Here is a 19,292-nt window from a genome sequence, read left to right as displayed (position 1 = left end):
ATAACATGCACAGCTTGAAAGTAACAGAGATTTGTTTGATAGAAATTTTTCGATGATATAATAAATAGAAAAGATAATCATATTTTAATTTATGTCTGGTAAATTTTGTTTTCAGAATAAAAAAACTTGATAGTGAAGATGAAATACAAACACTGAAATAATCTAAAGGCCTTAGCTCAGTTTTCTTTTACCAAAAGGACTTAGTTTGGTTAGTTTTTCTTGCTGCAAGACAATGCAGTATTTTTACCAGCTGGAGGAATTAAAATCAAGTAATTTCCACACTATAGCAGAGTATTTCAGTTCCAAATGGCCAGCATTTGCTAGCATGCTATGAATAATATTTAACCAGTGGCAAATATTCAGGGTCAGCGTGACCTTTGCATATATGACAGTTTGTATTAATTCCTTGTGCTCATTAACAGATCTTTTTAGCTTGCCAGATTGCAGCTGGCTTGGCAGGTGGATCAGAACTGTTAATGTGGTAGAATAAAGGACAAAAACTGGGCACACACTAGCACAGAATTAACACAAATTGTATCTAGATAAAAACCAAAAGGCTATTGTGCCCTTTCATGTCTGGAAAAAAAACAGAACACATTTGGTTGAGAAAGACTTTTTTCTTCAAACAGAAAATACAATACACACATTCCTGTACAGCAAATTTCTGTTTTGTTAAATTTCCCTGACCATCAGTTTACGTGTCAGAGAGATATGATACTGCAATACACTGAGATTTCACCAAAGGCTGCCCAGAGCAGTTCACCATCACCATTATTAACCTATGCAAAACTGCATCAAACCTTAGATCAAAAACACTTTTTTAAAGCACCAGTAGAAATCTTCTCTCCATATCAAATTATTATTGTTCTTTCTCAAATGTCATGACTGAGTGATGACAGCAAGATTGCTACATTCCCCAATTAGCTACCATAAAAAGATTTAAGAGAGCAGATTATTGAGTCAGGAAGAGGGAAGATGTGACCCTAACCTTTCTATGGGAATATTTTCTAGAAGATTTAAAGTGAATTGTAAATCATGGATACATGATATTTGCTCCTGACTACTAATAGGTGCATATGATGGGAATTATATACAGTTCTGGAATGTGATATAAATGAATAACACAAGAAATGCTAAAAGAAGCTTTGAAACGCAATACCAATAGAAGCAAGGCATGATATATAGAAAAAGGAAAGCACAGATGACGATATATAAAATGGTTTTGGAAATGGTGTGCTCATCCTGGCCATAGATTTCTTTAAGTGCTATTCTGGCAAGAGTTAAAATCTCAACAGAATACATACCAAGTATAAAGTTATTCTCTGCCTGATGGCATTCTCCAAACAGTGATACAAACAATTACTGTGAGTCATTATCAACAGAAAGCATGGAGATGGAAGCTTGGAAGCTAATGTTAAACAAACTGAGTGTTGTCAATACAAAGAACCCACCTTCACGACCAATAACAGATCTTGAGGCTGTCTGGAAGCTAATAATTCCTGCCACATTGTCACTTGCCAGAATAACCACTGTGACAGTGTCAAAACTGGGCAGAATCCGACTCCCTCCTTCGGTATGGACCAGGCTAATTATGATACTTTCATTATCCTCTGGCTCTGGATCATCTAAAATGGTCAGCATGACCATCTTCTTTGTTTCCCCTACAAGGAGAAGAACATAATCATACTTATGCATGCACATGGAAATCACCTTTTAAAAAGACCTAATCATCTCCTTTTGTAGGGAACACTTAAAAAATATAAAAAAGGACATGAAGCACACTTATTTATTTACCTGTCTAGAAGTTACTGAATGTCATTATGAAATTTTGTTCAATTACTATTGAAAAGTTACATTAGGATGTAGGCATAATTTCCGAATGTCTAGAATTCTCTATTTGCATTACAAGTTTTTTGACTTTCAAATTTAACTTAGAAAAGGAGAATATCATTCTAAAAAAATTACCAAGTGCATAAATTCTCTGATGAACCAGCTACACAAGTCTGTACACTCAATTTGAATATATTTACTGGGCCAGGGAATGCTTTAAAATGGGCCATCATTGTATTGGTTAGTTGTCTATCAGAGAATCAGAGAATCATAGAATCACTTTGGTTGGAAAAAACCTTTCAGATCATCGAGTCCAACCTTTAGCCTAACCCTGCCATCCCACCACTAAACCCTGTCCCTAAGCACCTCATCTATCCTTATGATAGTGTGAACAGCAAACACGATCAATTACCAGTCTCTATAATCTTCATTTATAACACAATTCTGTTTGCTCAGTCCATGTACATGACCTGTGTTTTGTGATTATGAGAATACCATTTTAGAAGCTACACATATTTCTTGCTACGTGGCATTTCAAAATACTTTGAAAGCAGTTTTTACTAAACTTACAATCGCTAACGTAAATACACACTAGCCCCAGAATCACTGCTGGCAACCGTTCTTTTGAGTTCAGATGATTTAGCAAGCTAGCTAGCACACTAGAATCTTTACTAAACTCCCATAAATTGCTTTCAAAATAACCATTTAGTCAACATCGGCTTTGAAAATTTAAAATATATCTGTCATGCTGTGTGACACTTAAGTAATGTCTGCCATTGACTTTTTTGTCCTGTTTGCAATTTTTTTTTAATATGCTGTTACGTTATGTTGTGAAATCAATATGATCTCAGAATCTAAAAAGAGACATAATGAAAAATTAGTGCTGTACTAACTGAAGGTTAAAAAAAGACCATTTAGGTGTGATTCTCATTTTCATTATGCTTGATATGACAACTACCTCCAGCATTATTATCCCTTACTTATTTCATAAAAAGGTCATTTTTATACTGCACACTGCAATATTTCTGAAAAAAATACTGAGATATTTATGCCTTTCATCTTTTTTTTTTACTGCTGCTGTGTGTGTTCTGCAACATAATGCTATATCCTAATGAACTATGTTCTTCTGAAGATGCATCCTGAGCATTCAAGGAAGGTTTGGCCTAAGAATAAGACATCACTTATCAAAACCTCCAGAGGACCGAGTGATTGTCAGGTTCTTTTTGCTTTTCTTTAGTTCTATAAAACAGAAGCAAAACCTTTCCTCACCTTCAGCAAACACCAGAATCTCACCAACACCTAAAAAATCCAAGTTTGGGGTAGCAGTTCCACCAACCACACGCCATTCCACCATCACCTGTCCCAGGCTGCCCTCTGTCCTGTGTACCATTAGCTGCACGTTGGTCTGAGGACGTTCTTCTACTTCAATATACAGACCTTTCTCTGTTGCATTGGGACTTACGCTGTAGATCTTAAACACTCCAAATGCATCTCCATTCATCATGATGATCACTGTGGAAGTATTTGGCTGTCCTACAGTTGGTTGATTTTTTAAGCTGGCTGAGATGTTTATTAGTTCAACTTTCAAAAGGGATATAGTGAATTTCTCATCCAACTCTGGCAGACTGTCAGGGAGTATGGTAACCGTGAGATTTGCAAACTCCTCCCCTTCCTGCATTATGGCCCACTGCCATGTAATAGATTCATAATCACTGCCAGCGATGGCTTGGGTGCTAAAGAGAGTGGATGCACTGGTGATGTTTTTCTTGTAGGTCCAGAATCCTGAAGTGTTATTTAATGGGCTGATCTCCGATGTCAGCCAAAGGCAGAGAGGAATCTCAGAGGCACTGGAAAATGTAAAGGCTGAACACGCTTGTTCTTTTAGGCACTGAGTTGCACAGGCATACAGTGGGTCACTTGCTGCTGACACATTCGCTCTGGTCTTGGATGGCTGGTCAGGAATTCCTTGTACAGGAGACTCATAACAGGCCAGGATATCCTGACCTTGCTCAATGGCAAGAGCTACAACGTCAGTCTCAGAAGTGCTGTAAAATATCTGCAGCTGACCAAACCTTCCCCCGCTAAAAGACATTGAAATACAAAAGTAATGTTAGTTGATGAAGTATGTCTAATGTTCTTTGTGTTCCTGGGTTAAGAATAAAAGCAAACAAAATCAACTGGCCCTTTCTGAATTGTTGAAAAGTTCCAAATAGCTCATTAAAGTGAATTTCCTTGAAGCTAGTGCCAGAATAACCGAGTTGCCATTTATTGTGGACAGCAAGTTTCATTATTTGTAGCTTGCATAGCAGTCTGTTAAGAATGCATGCCTGCAAACATTTGTTTCTAGGAATTAACTTAGTCTTTTTAGGGCTGGCAAGGAAGAAAAACCCTGTGCTGCCCAACTTTGTCATCTTTCCTCCTAGGTGTCCTCTGGATATTGTATCACACGCATAAAACATGGTTGCCTTCTCCTGTTCCTTTCCAATGGGTTGACCCATTTTGTCCTGCAGTTCAAATCACAGCAGCAGGCTATTGTGCAGCTTTAAATGATTTGACGATTAAATAGGAAAAATGAAACTTCAAGTACACTGTGTACTTTAGGTTTGCATTGTACATTGCAATGTACATTACATTTAAGTACTTTATGCACATTTCTAATAAGCAGACATCTAGTTCAAATAAATGTATATGAAATAAAAATGTGTATAGCTGGCACATCAATAAATTGTTGTAAATACGTACATAAGAAGAGCATGACATTTGAAATTATAGCCAAGTCAAAAAAAAAAAAAAGAAAAAGAACAGATATAAATAAAGCAAACATTATACAAACCTTCGCCTGACTGTTATATTTGCAAGCAAATTTCTTTCTAGTGGCTCCTGAATTCGATATAAGGATTGATGAAAGAAAACTGTGCCATAAGGATTATCATTGGCAGGTATTATAATATTTGCCACGCCATCTAACCCAATAGCACCACCATTGGAGGCCTGAGTTAATTCTACATGGACAATCTCAAAAAGAAAAAAAAAAGAAAAAGAAATAATGCAGCTAAACATTTTTTGGTATTTCTAACAATAATCACAAGCAAAGTAAAATCTGAACTTCTTGCACCTTCCTTCCAGAACATTCCTTGTTTTTCTTTGCAGACATTTTTATTACAAGTTAAAACTCTAATACTATTCAAAAAAGACATAACTGCTTTACTTACTTCTTCTATTTCTGGAACATCATCAGCCAGGATTTCCAACAGCAACATCTGAATCGCTTCCCCAGGGGCAAAAGTAATATTACCGAAGGCGACCTGCAGGTCAGCATCTGCAGGCTGTCCATTAATGGTTGCAACCCACTCAACAGTAACATTACCAAGTGTCCCAGCATTGCGGATTATTGGCAGATTTATGGTTACTGATCCAAATTCAGGCTCCTCCACAGTGAGTTCAGTAATCTGAAAAACTGAAGTACAGCACAGAGAGATGTATTTCATTAACAATGAAATTGAAAATAAATATATCCACTCCTGTAGTACATAGTTTTATTTCACTTGATTGCATTTACTTGCACAAGTAAATCACTTTTAATCAGGTTTAAACTTAAAAGCAAACTTGCTGTATTCAAATTTTCATTGACAGAGAAAATTAGCATGAAAATTAAGCCCTCGTCCAAAAAGTTTATTCCAACACACCCATTTTTCGAGGCTAATCATGAGCTGTTTCTAAGCTCTTAGAAGACAATTTCATAGTTTTTCCCAGCAAGGAAAATCTGCAGCAGCTTTCAAGTCAGTTACTGAAGAAATAAGTCAACATATTCCATCTAAAATTGGTCCAAGTAAAAGTGTTCCTTGTATTAAGCTTTTAGTTTTTAAGAATTAAGTTAATTAATTACCCATCCAGAATGATTTTTTTTTGACATTTTTTCTTTCTTTCATTACCTTCTAATGACAAAATGGAACAAGAGAAATTAAGTAGGATACTGAAAGGAGAAACAGGTAAGTCAAAGGAAAAGACAGGAGAAAATACACCAAAACCAAAACAGCAAACAAAACCAATCTCTTAAATACTATATTTTTGAAATCACCAAAACCCTTCTCAAAATCTGTACAGTGAAACTGATTTTGGAAAGTATACACAATTCATTTTATTGATAATAACAGGCAAAACAAAAACTAAAGTACCTGAAGATAATCTGAGAAGGTAAATTAATTTCTCTTTATATTTTTCAATTTCCCCAGATTTTAAAATCTGCTTTGGCTGATTATCTAGTACAGCAAAGACATCAAAGTATTTAAGCAACAGATATTAAAATGCAGATTTTGGCTTAAACTTATTGCAGAAATGCAGCACTTAGATAAAAAATTTAAAAGTGAGCTAAAATCTCTATTGGGAGATTCCAAAATCTTTCTATGTCAATTGACTAAATAATACTTTTTTGTTATATTAAAGCACCGTTACTCCTTAATTACATGTTTTAACTTAGTTTATCTTATGTTTTCCTTTACTGTCTTCATCCAGGCTTCCTCTTTGTCTTCTGAAAGTTTTTATTCAGTTGCCCAGTGACAGCTCACCTGCAAATCTGCAGTAAAAATGTTAATAGAAGAGGAAAAAGATGCAAATAAGGCTCATTTACCAAAGGATCCAAATGGGTCATCAGAAGCCTCAATAGTTATAATTGCCCTAGTCAAAGATCCAAGCAAGGCTCCTCCTGTTGTTTGATTCAGCAGCTGAACATAAAATGACTCCTCCACTTCAGGATTGATATCATTAATTATATAAATTGGCACAGCTTTGCTTGTTTCTCCTTCTAGCAAGACAACATCTGATGAGGCTACACTGTAGTCCTCACCTAGATTTGTAGATGAAAAAAACAAAAAAATAAAACCCACAGAATATTAATGTATTATGGCTCAGTGTATTGAACATCACCAGTAATACTTATCTTCTTTTTTTGCTTACACATACATTCCCATGCATTCCTCCACATTTTTATGTTTTTTTTTCTTTATCTTCAGACCCAGACAACACAGTCTTTTTTATTTCCCACTGCCTTTTAGATATCTGGATGGCTTAAAATAAAACTCGGCTTGGCCAAAACAGAGTTTGCCCTGTTAAACCAAGAGGTAGTTACAAAAGGTCCATTATTGCCTTCCATCGACAAGGTCACGCTACCAAGATGTTTCTGTCTTTGATTTCTAATTGCTCTCTGGCTTTCCAAGAGATAAAAGTGAACAGAAGCCCCTTTGTCAAAGCAGATTTTAGTAAGGGCACATTTTGTCTGTGGACCTTACTTTAGGCAAACTTGTCTCTAAGAATGTCTAGATGAACAACTGTGCTACACTAGATAATGGCTCTGCTTCAGAAACTAATTGGAAGCATATTCTGACAGAAATCTAGCTACACACTTATTTAGAAAATCCATTACATAAAAAGGAAAATAAAATACCAGTTGTCAGAGCATATACCACCCTCCTATTCAGTTTTGTACACAGCTGAAATACAGTGGGTTTGACTGATAACTGTCTAAATGGGTTTGACCCTGCACGCTTCATAAGCTTGCTCTTTTCTTCATGTACCTTCTCTATAGGAGGGATCAACTGGAGAACTTAACCTCAAGTTTTTAGAAGTTCAGTTCTTCTTGCGTCTTGTTTGGGTTTTGTCCATTTGTTTTACAGCTGAGTCCCCAGCTCTCACTTCCTTTCCAACAAGCTCGCCTAAACAACGCATGGTGGGTTTAAATATGTACACAGGACTAAATAGTAGCTACATATACTAATACAGGATTTTTTATTGTTATCTATTTTCTTTTTTTTAAAGAGGTGGTGGGCTATGAGGGAAACAAACCCCCTGATTCCTTCTCTCATTTCTCTTGCTAGATTGTCCAGCGCTCTCAGAGCTTTCTAGAAGCTGGTGCATGATCTCCTCCATAGCTCTTGGATTCCTATTTGCTAAGCAGAGTCAGTAAAGGTCTCACCACTTTTTTTTTTGCACTTGTTATACAATGGTGCATTTTATACACATGTTTGCTTTGACTGCTCAAAGCATACAGCATGTTCTTTCCGCTTCAACACAAGACTGCGTACTTCTGCTATTCTGATTTCTTACCAGCTGTTGCAGTTATTGGCATAGCTTTAAATTTCACAGAAACATCTGCAAATATTCCCCCAGTTCTGGTCACGTTAATGATTGGTCCAACATAATTTTCAGCAACTCGCACAGTTGAAGCTGAAAGCTGAAGCGTTCCAAAAGCATCATCATTGGCATTGATAATTACATGAGCTATTGTCTCACCGACTAATCCAAGTCGAGGAGAGTTTACAACTGAAACATAAAGAAAACTTAGTGAGGGGGTGCCTGAGATGCTGGCACTCTATGGCTATAGAGTTCATAGATATACATGTGAGTTTAGTGGTTAGTTGCCACTAGCTTTCAAGAAAAGTATCTTTTTAACAATTGGACAAAGTATAACTCCAAACTGCACCAACATAATATTGGTGTTTGAATTATATTATGACAGAAGAATCCCAGTTTTTAATAACTTGTTTTTCTACCCTGCTGTGGAGCATACAAGCCATATTTTTTTTTTAAGAGGTGAGGTATGGTGAAATTATTTATTTATTTATTTATTTGTCCATAAGACCAGTAGTAAGACCAATAAAGCTGAGAAAAATTTCATTTTTACACTTGCTATGATGAAATATCCATAAGATTTCAACCTCCCAGCAGAATTATATTTGAATTTTCCCTTAACGTCACGATTAATCTAGGGTGGGGGCACCAATGAGACATGCCAAGAAGCTTTGAAGCACAAATAAGGCTGTAATGACCTGAATTTATCTGAATGAGGTATTAAGCAAACATTCTCTACACTAAAAAAGCAATATGTGGCTGTAAATCTACACCACTTTATTTTTAAAAGACTTTTTTTGGCTTTCAATAAGCAAAACTAGCTTAGTTACTTCCTAATACTGAACTTTACAGACACAACACTAGATGAACAGGTATTAGTGCACAAAACCAATACATATTTGGTCTGAAATGCCTTGGATAGGGTGATGCAAATGGGATAAAGAAATGCACACCTACCCCTGACAAAATACTGCGCTAAAGGAAATATATGCCATCAGCATTAAAGGCGAGTTACTCAAGACATTTCTTAACTATACAGAGTTTGGCAGAGACAAAAAATTTATCATTCAACTTGTTGCATTTTATCCTATTAAATATAAATACTAGCTTTCACATTTAAATTGTACGTTTTACATATGTAAGATACTTACTTGGCCGATCCTGTACTTTCTCGATCAAAACAATACTGCTTAGCTCCACAAAAACAGATTCTGACCTCTCAGGATCATCATCATCCAAAATAGGCAAAAATATTGTGGCCTCACTTTCATTGGCCGCGAAGACCATGTAACCTGTAATGGGCACATAATCTTTTCCTTCTATTGCTCTGACAACATCAGGTGGAAGAAAGGGTGGCTTTTCGTCGTCACCAATAGTCCTGTATGTTACCATTACTGTACCGAGGAGGCCACCATGCCTTATTATTGTCAGGGAGATATTTTTTGCTTCTTCCTCAACTTTTATTGGTCTGTTTCTCTCAGAAAAGATGAAGACTCCATATGGATCATCATTAGCTAAAACAGTTAATGTTGCATTAGTATGATTTCCAAGACGACCGCTGGAGACATTGATGATCAAAACTGAAAACACCTTATCCAATTCAGGAACTTCATCAGGAGAAACCTGTACTGTAATATTAGCTCTCTCTTGGCCAACATCAAATGTTACATTCCCATCCGTAGAGGTCAGGTCTTTGGTGAGATCACAGACTACGATCCAATGCAGTGTCACCTGAGATAAGGCCCCATGCGTTCTCACAACCTAAGTGAAAAATATAAAGATCTGCATTGTTCTATGAGAAAGAAAAACATAAAAGTATGAGATGGAATTGAGCGAAGACATTGACATGATGGGTTAAAAATAAATCAGTGTTTTAAAAAAACAGTGTAATCTTTATTATCTTAGTTTTGCTGTGTTTGTTGTATCATCAACATTGTTATTTTAAGATAGGAGTACTTCAAATACGAAAAAGTAGAAACAATTTTAAACCCATGGATAGTATTATTGCATCATTTTAGCTTCAAGCTGAATGATACACTTTAGAAAACTCAGTATGAAATGGCAAAATAATGTCCATGATAAAGCTATTACAAACCCCAAAGATTTATAGCAAAAACACTGCAGAATGCCCATAAAAACAGAGACAGAAGAGGACTGCACAGCAATATGAGACTGAAAAATTTCTAACCTGCAGCACAATATTGCTATCTCCATCTTCAGGCTCAGTTCCATTTACTGAGAGTGAGTCGATACTGAACTCAAACACACCATGAGCGTCATCAGAAGCCTCAATTGTCACAAGGATGTGGGATGCAATTCCCAAGCTAGCTGTTAAGTGCAAGTTCCAAAAACGGTTATTTTTTCTAACGTCTTTTCTTACATGAAAGTAAACAGCTAAAGAGATATGTTACGAAAAATACACAGGTGAGCATGACTGGAGCAGCCGTGCTGGTTTGCCTTTGGTTTTTTGAAATGCATGACAACTATCCATATGGATGAGGAACTGACTTTCAATAATGCATCCCTTACAGCCCTTCTATGGAACTATGCAACAAAAAAAATACAGCTGTGAATATTTTAAGGGAGGAATAGAAATTAAATTACAGGTTTAATGAATGAAAACAGAGCAGAATTTAGGATGGGGGGAGTTATATGGTAAACCACAGTGCAAGCAGATAGAGCAGATGAATGCAGGTCTCATCCTAACATAAGCTAGAATGAAAAACAAATTAAAAACCAAGTCCTACTGCTAAAAGGATTGTCTTGGGTGAGACAACTTGCTGCTCAGATACAGAAAGAGCCTGGCACTTAAGAAAATATTTCTGGAAAAAAGGGGAGAGGAAATAGCACTTCAAGAAGACCCAGGACGCTCCAAAAGGTGGCTAAATCACAGACTTACTCTCAGATTCAAACAGAAATCATTTTCATTTACAAATAAAATTGAAAATCAGGCTGCCACAGAGGAATAAATAATTCAAATTGGGTAATGGCCGCTCACATAACATTTTCAAGTCTGTAGGGTTTAATTTGAAGTCCTATATGATCAGGGGTTTCCCTCCCATTTTGTTATTTCTGAATCTAGTCAATCAAAACATTCCTTTAAAAATCTATCACAGCTTGCTTTTCTTTAAAAGTATTTCTGATATGCAGAGAATCAAAATAACATAAATCAGGTATAAAAGCATACAGTCAGGTAACTTTGAAATTACTTTCAATTTTAAAAGTGTCTTTGCTTTTTGCTCTACAGAACATTTTACAATTTTCAAAAAAAAATAATTTTGCAAACTATACTTCTGGAATTGCTATACTATGTTTTACAACAATATAATTTTGATTGTATAGAAGCTGTTATTTTCTGTGTTACACTAACAACTGACTGCTATTGAAATTACGCCTAAATTAGAATTTAAAAGAATGTTTTGACAGAACTTTATGATAAATCTACATTAATCACCTGCAACTGCAAGTAAAATTACACTATGACAAGTTGTGTCAGTACAGTAATTTATAAGGGGTATTACAGTTAGTAATAAGAAATAGGCTTAATCGAAAATGCTTACCATGTTGATGGACAGTTGGAAGGAAGAAATCCATGTTCCCATCACCACTACCACTGCCATCATTTCTAAAGAGCTCAGCAACTTTAAGATGACAGACATACAGATATATACACATATATACATTTATATATAAAGAGAAAGCAGAAAGTAATTTAAACATTTCTGGACAACACAAAAAGAGAGGGAAATATTCTAGGAAGGCATCAAATTTGGATATGAAAGTATACAGGATTTCTGATAAAAGCCAGAAAAAGTACCGTACATGCCACCTCTTATTCATGACACTGGAAATAGCAATGGGAGGTCAGAAGGTCAGAAGGAAAGAAAACACATACACCTCTGTTTTCTCTTTTCTTTCTTTCCCTCTTTGTGTCCCCTCTTTGTATTTCTCCTTTCTCACTCTGTGAATTAAAAAAACCCTCAGGGGCTAAAACCCCCCAAACTCCCTTTTTCTAATATTGTCTCACAAAGTCAAAACCTGAGTCAGGAATTTGGAAAAATCCACAGAAAGCTTCACTAGCAGAGACTTTATCCTAAGTTTTGTGCTTGCAATAGTGTTGGAAAGGCCAAAAAGAGGATTTGTGTTAAGAGAGTATCTGCCTAGTTAATTACTCAGGTTAGCTGTAAGTCTTCTGGAAAAAAAAAAAAAAAAAAGAGAAAAGTTTGGTACTTTTTTACATAACAACTATTTGACCAAAAATTCCACATGCCTGAAAAGTCTGGAGTTTTTATCAAAAGCACCACCAGGGCCACACTGCGCCATACAGACAGATATAATCACAGCAGAGAGCTGGATTCATTCAAGGTAGTATGACAGAACTTCCCAGAAGGCACCACACTTTCATTTCTGGATTGCTTAATACAAACCAATTTATGGCTGCCAATGTTTCTTATTACTTTTTTTCCTCCAACCGGATTTACAATCTCCCTTAACAATTATCTCCAGTGGAAAAAAAATCTGTAAGGAATGAGTAGTTTTAAGTGGCAGAGGCACTGATGCTTGCCATCCCTTGTGAGATTAGCATCTCACAGCAAGATTTCCTTTGAGTGCTTTTCTTGTTCTTCCACAGAGCTACCAGCTACCTCTACAGCTCAGCTAAACTCCCTCGGCCTCTCAACACCCACAGTCTCCTACTGTTGTAATCCAGTTGAATACGTTATCAACCAGTGTATCCCTCTGATGTCACTCAAGAGGCAGATTAAAAAAAAAAACCACTTTGGCTGTTCAGCCTTAAGTATTTTATAAACATTGACAAATTAAAAAAGAAAGGGAATTTGTATATTTTTTACACTATTTTAATTCTCATTACCAACCATGAAATTATATAACGTGAAAAGCAGCAATTGCCTTTAAATGACCTAATACATGGTAATAATACACTTTCTTTGGGATCTGGTGGTTTCCAGCAACAACTAAAAAACTATCTGAAGAACAGTTAAGAAAAATTACAGCTGTCTGGGGGATGTGGGGGTGTTTGTCCTTAGAAATAACATGGAAACAGTACACCTAACAAAGGTAAGGTCTTAATGGATGAGTAAAGATCATGAAAATACAACCAAGGATTGATGTATATGCCTTACCTCCTCCCTCTGGGTTCAACAGCTCCACTTTAAAAGTTTTTTCTAATTCAGGCATAGAATTATCAGTGATGTTAACAGTAATGTACTTGTATCTTTCTCCTGGCTGAAATTCCAGCGTGCCCACAGCAGCCTGCAATACGAAAGTCTAATATTTTCATCCATGTGAAAAAATAAATAGAACCTTGATTTTGTTTGTCTTTGCCAAAACATCTACTTTTCTTCATTAAGCACTTAAAAAATCTGTTGAATCTTTGTTATGAGAAAAAGACATTAAATTCACAGAATTGTGAACATCTGCATTCATCTACATTTTTCTGCACAAATATCAGAGAAGCAAACACAGATACGCACAGGTTATTTTGCTGAACATGTACAAATCCAAGTATGTACAAATATAATCTTCGCCTGTACATGCGCCTGAACGCTCATAGGAGGTTTGACATATTCAGCAACAACAGCAAATATCCCTTCTTGCTATGTTGACAATTCTCTTAAGAAAAAAAAAATCAACACTTTTCCTAGGCTTTTCCAAGGAAATAAAACATCCTGCACACACAGGAGGTAAAAGTCACACAATGATATGTATTTTAAAGTGAATATTACACATTCATTTATCCCATCACCATATAAAACAAAGTGTTTCTGTGAAAAGAATCATAGCTGGGCTAAAATACTGCAACTGAAGGCTATCCCCAGGACCAGTAACTCAACTTAAATTCCAAAATAATTGCACGCCTTGGCAGTGGCCATACCTGATAATCTTTAGGACTGAAAGCTGTAAGTGGCACTGTTCTGTATTCCACCAGAACTGTCCCAAGAAGGCCTTGTGCACGAACTACCAGTAATCTGATGTGTCCAACTTCTTCTTTAATTGTAATACGGGGCACAGCAGAGGCTGGCAGAGTCATTTCATCACCTGGCTGAGGAGGTGGTCCCACAGAAAACTGTAGTAGACCTGGCAGACAAAAAGTACTATTTACGTGGCTTCTCTCACAAAATTTAAATTATGATAATCAAGTGAAACTAAATTATTTAGAATATTTATATTTTGTCATGTTTCTGAAGTTAAAAATGAATTACCAATATTCCATTAGGCCTCAATCACATTGTTTCCAGAGATGTGCTGTGTACCTTCCCTTCTTTCACTGATATCCTTATCAGTCTTGACAAAGCCACAGCACAATAATTAATTCAGTTCTTCCCAAAAGAGCCTCAATACTTCATAGTACTCGGTACTTATCGGCATAATGAGCATGCAGAAATGTCTCTCTTCATCAAGAATTGTCTTCTGAGAAAACCTTGCACAGGCTCAACTACATGCAGCCTTTATTTGCTCTCAGAAAGGAATCATCACCTGTTTAGTCAGGGAAGCTTTGATGCCTTTTTCTAAAATTCCCACGAACAAGTAACTCAGCTTTCACTCGTATATAAATTACAAATTAATTTCAAGTTAGATAATGTGGAACTGCTTAGATAACTTGGCATTGCTTCCTCAACTATCAAGGCTAAGAAAAGTTTTTATCTGTTGAGCTAGAACTATACAATTATCTGCAACAAGACTGTATCATCTCCATCATCGTTACCATATGGGTGGTCACTGGCTTTGATGCTGATGTCAGTAGTTTCCTTTTCTGGATCTATACTTGCTCCACTGGTAGGAGTTGAACCTAGTTTTCCATCTCCAGACACTGCAGAGACTAATGTCACACGGAAATATTCATTTAGCTCCGGAATGTCATCATCAATAACATGCAAATTTAAGACCTAGAGAAGGACCAAATCAGGGAGAAATCAAACTGTGCAACATACACCACATGCAAGTTTCACAGCCCTGCCTAATTCATCAAATTCTTTGATTAGGCAGTCAGCTGTATCTGCTGTGTAGTTCTGAAAGTAAAGTGGACAACATTTTTGCTTTCCACATAATTTAACCTAATTTCTAGGATAGCATTTTATGTTTAGGATATGTATACCAAAAAGAGTGTTACCAAGCTATCAGAAATGGAAGGTATATTGTCTTAAGTGCTTCAAATTGCATACACACATAAACAAGCAAGCAATTATTTATTATCATTTCCTAAAATAAGCATAGCTTAAATTGTGTATATTGAAAGTAAAATACCCTGATAGATTTCAAAATCTTGGAAATTGTGCTTCTGAAGAAAAATTATAGTGACTAATCCAATTTAGAGAGCAAGTAAAGCAAACTTTTATGCCACTTGACACTTGAGATTGCAGATCCTACTATTAATTAACATAACCTGCTCAGCACAGAATAACCTCAGGTGATTCCAACTTTCTGTATTTTGTGATACAATTAGGCAAATGTATAGAAGAAAACATGTAAGTAGCTGATTGTATTTAGAGGCATGGGAATGAGTAGCTTACAAACATCAGTGGAAAATATCTTAGGATATCTCACCTGATGAGCAATAGCTCCCAGTCTGTTTCTTAGGGCCACGCCCATTAACTCCTCCATATGTAGACAATAAATTGGACCACATAGCAGTGGAGCAAAAGGGTATACCCACCCTTTTCTGCCACAAGATAGAATATCCATGCTGCCAGACTAGAAAAGCTTTGGAAATTTTTGCTTCCTATGACCGTATGCAACACAGTAACACGATTCAATGGAGAATTCAAGCTGAATGAACAGTGACATGAAGAAAGTATTTTCAGATATCACAAGCTTTTGCCAAGCTCTAATCACATGGTTTAACTGGGACCAGATCCACAGTTCTAGTGGAGCCGCTGGGGACCTTTCAAATGGTGTCAATGAGTTTCAGTCAGTCCATGTTCGACTACAGCAGAGTGATAAAAGTGAAACTGAGGATGGCATTTTCTACTCACAATTCACCCTATTTTACGAGCATTAATAGAAAACACACGTGAACTTTCCACAGTATTGTGGTCCCACACCTCTTCTTCAAATAAATGTGAAAGTCCCGTGCTGCAGGTCAGGATTGAATTCATAGAAACAGATTAAGCAAAAGGGACAGAATGTGGCCAAGAGCAGTTGCAAGACACTTGTTGAAGCAGTGAACTTCACTGCTGTCAATTTTATCGATGTGGAAATAAAACTGAGTTACAAAACTCAGATCAAAACCTGATCATTTTCTAATTTCAAAAGTAGCTGAATCCATTATTTCAGCCCAGGACTACCTACACTTCAAGTATACATACACATAACTAGTTAGTATCTTGTAGATATACATATATGTAAACGTATCTAGTGTATTATGTACATTCAAACATACATGCACACGTGGTGACCCATGAACTGAGATACGCACGGGTCTATAAGGATCTATCATATCACTTGCTAGTTGTCAGGGATGCAAAAAATCCTGCAGAATATAACAAAAGCCACGTGAAGGAAACACTCTCTAGTATGAAAACAAGTCAAGCACCCTCAGAAGGTATTTTCCAGGAGGTTTTCAAAGGACAGGATGAATAATTAATAGGAAGGTAGGGTTTACCTCTGATCTCTGCCAAGGAAGGAATGTGATAGTGCCAGTGCTGTTAGAAAAATCGGTAACAGAGTAATTAATGCCAGTGGAATCAACCTGCGAGATAATGTAATTTATATACACATAGTCTAGGGCTCCCCTTGTACGCTCCACGACACAGGATATAGTGGAACCCTCATCGGCAGTCTGGAAGAAAGCGAGAAATGGAAACGCTTGTCATTGTCAAAGTAAATCAAGACAATAAATGCAAAACATGGAATTCTCTAATGCTAGTCAAATGTTCAAGTAAAAAATTGCTGTCATGTTATTTTCAGCACTTTTGGAGTGGTAGGAAGCTGAAACTGAACTTGATGGTGGTCAGAACAATATTAGTGGAATTTGCAACAGCTTCTAGTGTCTCCCTGAGGACTATAACAGTAAGCAAGTAACTGTACTGTATGTTTTGGACACAATCTCTGTTCCCAGACTACACACCAAAGACAGAATCAATATGCTTGAAATGTACATGTACATGTAAATGTAAAGCAACTGAAACCATTGCTTTGTATTAATGTCAATTGTTTTAATTTTCATTAGCAATAATTTAAAGAAAGATTTGCATTCCCCCTTGCCCCAACTAGAAACACTATGGAAAAAAAAAATGGGATACTTTAAAATTAAACTATGCTATCATCGTTCATGAAAAAAATTTTCTGTGCTACAGTCCTCCTTACAATTCTGTCTTCACAGAGAACATGACTTCAGCAGCAACAATTTCACATATTTGGAACAAAGTATTCATTGATACTGACCATATGTTTTAGAAAATTATGATCATAGAACTAAAACAGAAAATAACTTTTTTTTTAAATTGCCAGAAAGGCTAAAGCTATCTTAAGCATTAGATAAATTTCAGAGCTGCTGTATAACACAGTACAGATTCTGCACGTGCCTTCAGCTGCCTAGTAGGCAGATAAAGCAGCAAAACTACTGATAAAACAATGCTGTGTGTCTGCCTCATCACTGAGAGCTCTAATACTTCCCTGGTGCAATGGGTGTAAGGAAAGTGCAAAACAATTAACATGCCATATAAATTTTTAATTTTGCTTCATGGTTGGTTGATGATCTGTGGCATCATGGTATTATCAGTGGCATTTGAAACTGAAGGAATCTATTATCCTAGCAGATGGTAGGCACGTAGAAAGCAAACTGAACCAAATTGAAACCCAGGATCACTCAGGCAAGATGGTTGCTTTCAAACACATCGTAAGCACTTTGGTTAGAAAGAATGTAATTAAAATGGTCATGAGAGTTCCCAAATTGGAAAGTATTCTGAAATTTGTTTTCCAAAATAATCCAGTACCAGTAGAAAGAGGTATCATATCTTTCTCCCTCATAATTGATTAAAGTAAAAATGAATTATGTTTATTTCAGTCATTCAGTCCAAACAAGTAATAAGTTTATATACTACATAAATTGTTCACCAAAGAACAATTTAATGTTTAAAAAACCACAATGCACAGCTAACATCAACCGAATTCAAACCAAACTTTGCAATTTATACCTTATAACTTTTGACAGCAAATGATTGTGAAAATTACATCACACCTTGTCAATGCATGACCTTCAGTAAAATTCTTTCACGTGGCACAGAAACACATTATGTGACACAGAACACATCATGTGACACAGAAAAATAAAATAAAAATCTTTGTAATAATCCATTTTCCAAGGAAGCAATTAAATCTTCTATTTTAATTAATAACCCAGTCTCAGAAGTGACAGAAGGAAAAAAAAAATCCTCTTCTAGAAAAATTTAAGCCTTAGTCTTCTGTTCATGCAATAAAATCAATTTTCTTAACAAAAATAATTGGGGAGGATTTTTAAAGATGGTAGTGCAAATGCCAGTGAGACTGTGGCTGTATTGACAGAATGTACACATTTCCAAATTCTAGGAAAACTTAGCTTAACTATAAAAACTAACAATGTGAAGTCAAGGCCCTGTGCAGGTCAATTGGTCTTGCCGTTAGTTTTTCCGTGTCCAAAACTTCACCTATAATTTTCCTTACGAACCCCTCACCTCAGGAATACATGCTCCAGTGAAGCCAAATAAACCATTAGCATTATCACTTTTCTGTATTCTTAATCTTGCTGTTGTATTTTCTTGTGAAATTCGAGCTCCACCACGCACGGAAATGAGCTTTAGGATGAATAACTCCTCTCCTTCTTCCTCTTTATCATCCCTTGCAGACACAATGAATGATTTATTGGTCTCTCCTTGCCGATACTCCAAATATCCAGAGACAGGGTGGACATCGCTCTTCGCAGGTGTTGCATGGAGTTCATAGATCTCTGCTCGTGTCAGTTTACGCTCATAGAGCCTTACATCCTGCATTAGCCCCGTGTACCTACTGCTGCCATTGATTCCCGCTCCAATTCTCACTATTCCTGGACCTGAGAAGGAAATTAGAATTTTTCTCGCGTTATTGTATTTCTTGAAAGTAGTACATCTGCAGCTGAATAGCTGTAATTGTTAAAAAACAGTGGTAAACTGGGTATTATCCCTGGATTAGGAATCATATTGATCTTGAAATGCAAAATCAGGAGGTTCCTCAAGCCTCATCTCAGTGTTATGGGTAGATCATCACCGGTCAAATAATTCCCTCCCAGTCTGTTCAAGTTTTTCATCCTACATTGTCACCACCCCTTATTTTAATGAGGCTTGGAAACTTCTCTCTTTCCATTAGGG

At 36.4% G+C, this 19,292-nt stretch overlaps 1 protein-coding gene across 1 annotated transcript in view; it reads right to left on the bottom strand.

Moving 5' to 3' along the window:
* The window catches only part of ADGRV1 (adhesion G protein-coupled receptor V1), a gene marked incomplete at its 3' end in the record, with an annotated part of 137,614 nt that overhangs the window by 67,738 nt on the left and 50,584 nt on the right, over positions 1 to 19,292 (bottom strand). The window contains exons 22-35 of the mRNA XM_035896618.1: positions 18,624 to 18,997; positions 16,574 to 16,750; positions 14,678 to 14,858; positions 13,847 to 14,049; positions 13,095 to 13,224; positions 11,514 to 11,594; positions 10,142 to 10,281; positions 9,105 to 9,714; positions 7,930 to 8,145; positions 6,458 to 6,673; positions 5,043 to 5,287; positions 4,664 to 4,845; positions 3,100 to 3,911; positions 1,452 to 1,661 (exon numbers count right to left, since the gene is read on the bottom strand). Of these exons, the coding sequence (XP_035752511.1) occupies positions 1,452 to 1,661; positions 3,100 to 3,911; positions 4,664 to 4,845; positions 5,043 to 5,287; positions 6,458 to 6,673; positions 7,930 to 8,145; positions 9,105 to 9,714; positions 10,142 to 10,281; positions 11,514 to 11,594; positions 13,095 to 13,224; positions 13,847 to 14,049; positions 14,678 to 14,858; positions 16,574 to 16,750; positions 18,624 to 18,997 (3,777 nt within the window). The remainder of the gene's footprint in view (positions 1 to 1,451; positions 1,662 to 3,099; positions 3,912 to 4,663; positions 4,846 to 5,042; positions 5,288 to 6,457; positions 6,674 to 7,929; positions 8,146 to 9,104; positions 9,715 to 10,141; positions 10,282 to 11,513; positions 11,595 to 13,094; positions 13,225 to 13,846; positions 14,050 to 14,677; positions 14,859 to 16,573; positions 16,751 to 18,623; positions 18,998 to 19,292) is intronic.

Source organism: Egretta garzetta, unplaced genomic scaffold (genome assembly GCF_000687185.1).
Source record: "Egretta garzetta isolate BGI_Z169 unplaced genomic scaffold, ASM68718v1 scaffold136, whole genome shotgun sequence".
NCBI lineage: Eukaryota > Metazoa > Chordata > Aves > Pelecaniformes > Ardeidae > Egretta > Egretta garzetta.
This window is presented reverse-complemented; position numbering and strand designations above follow the sequence as displayed.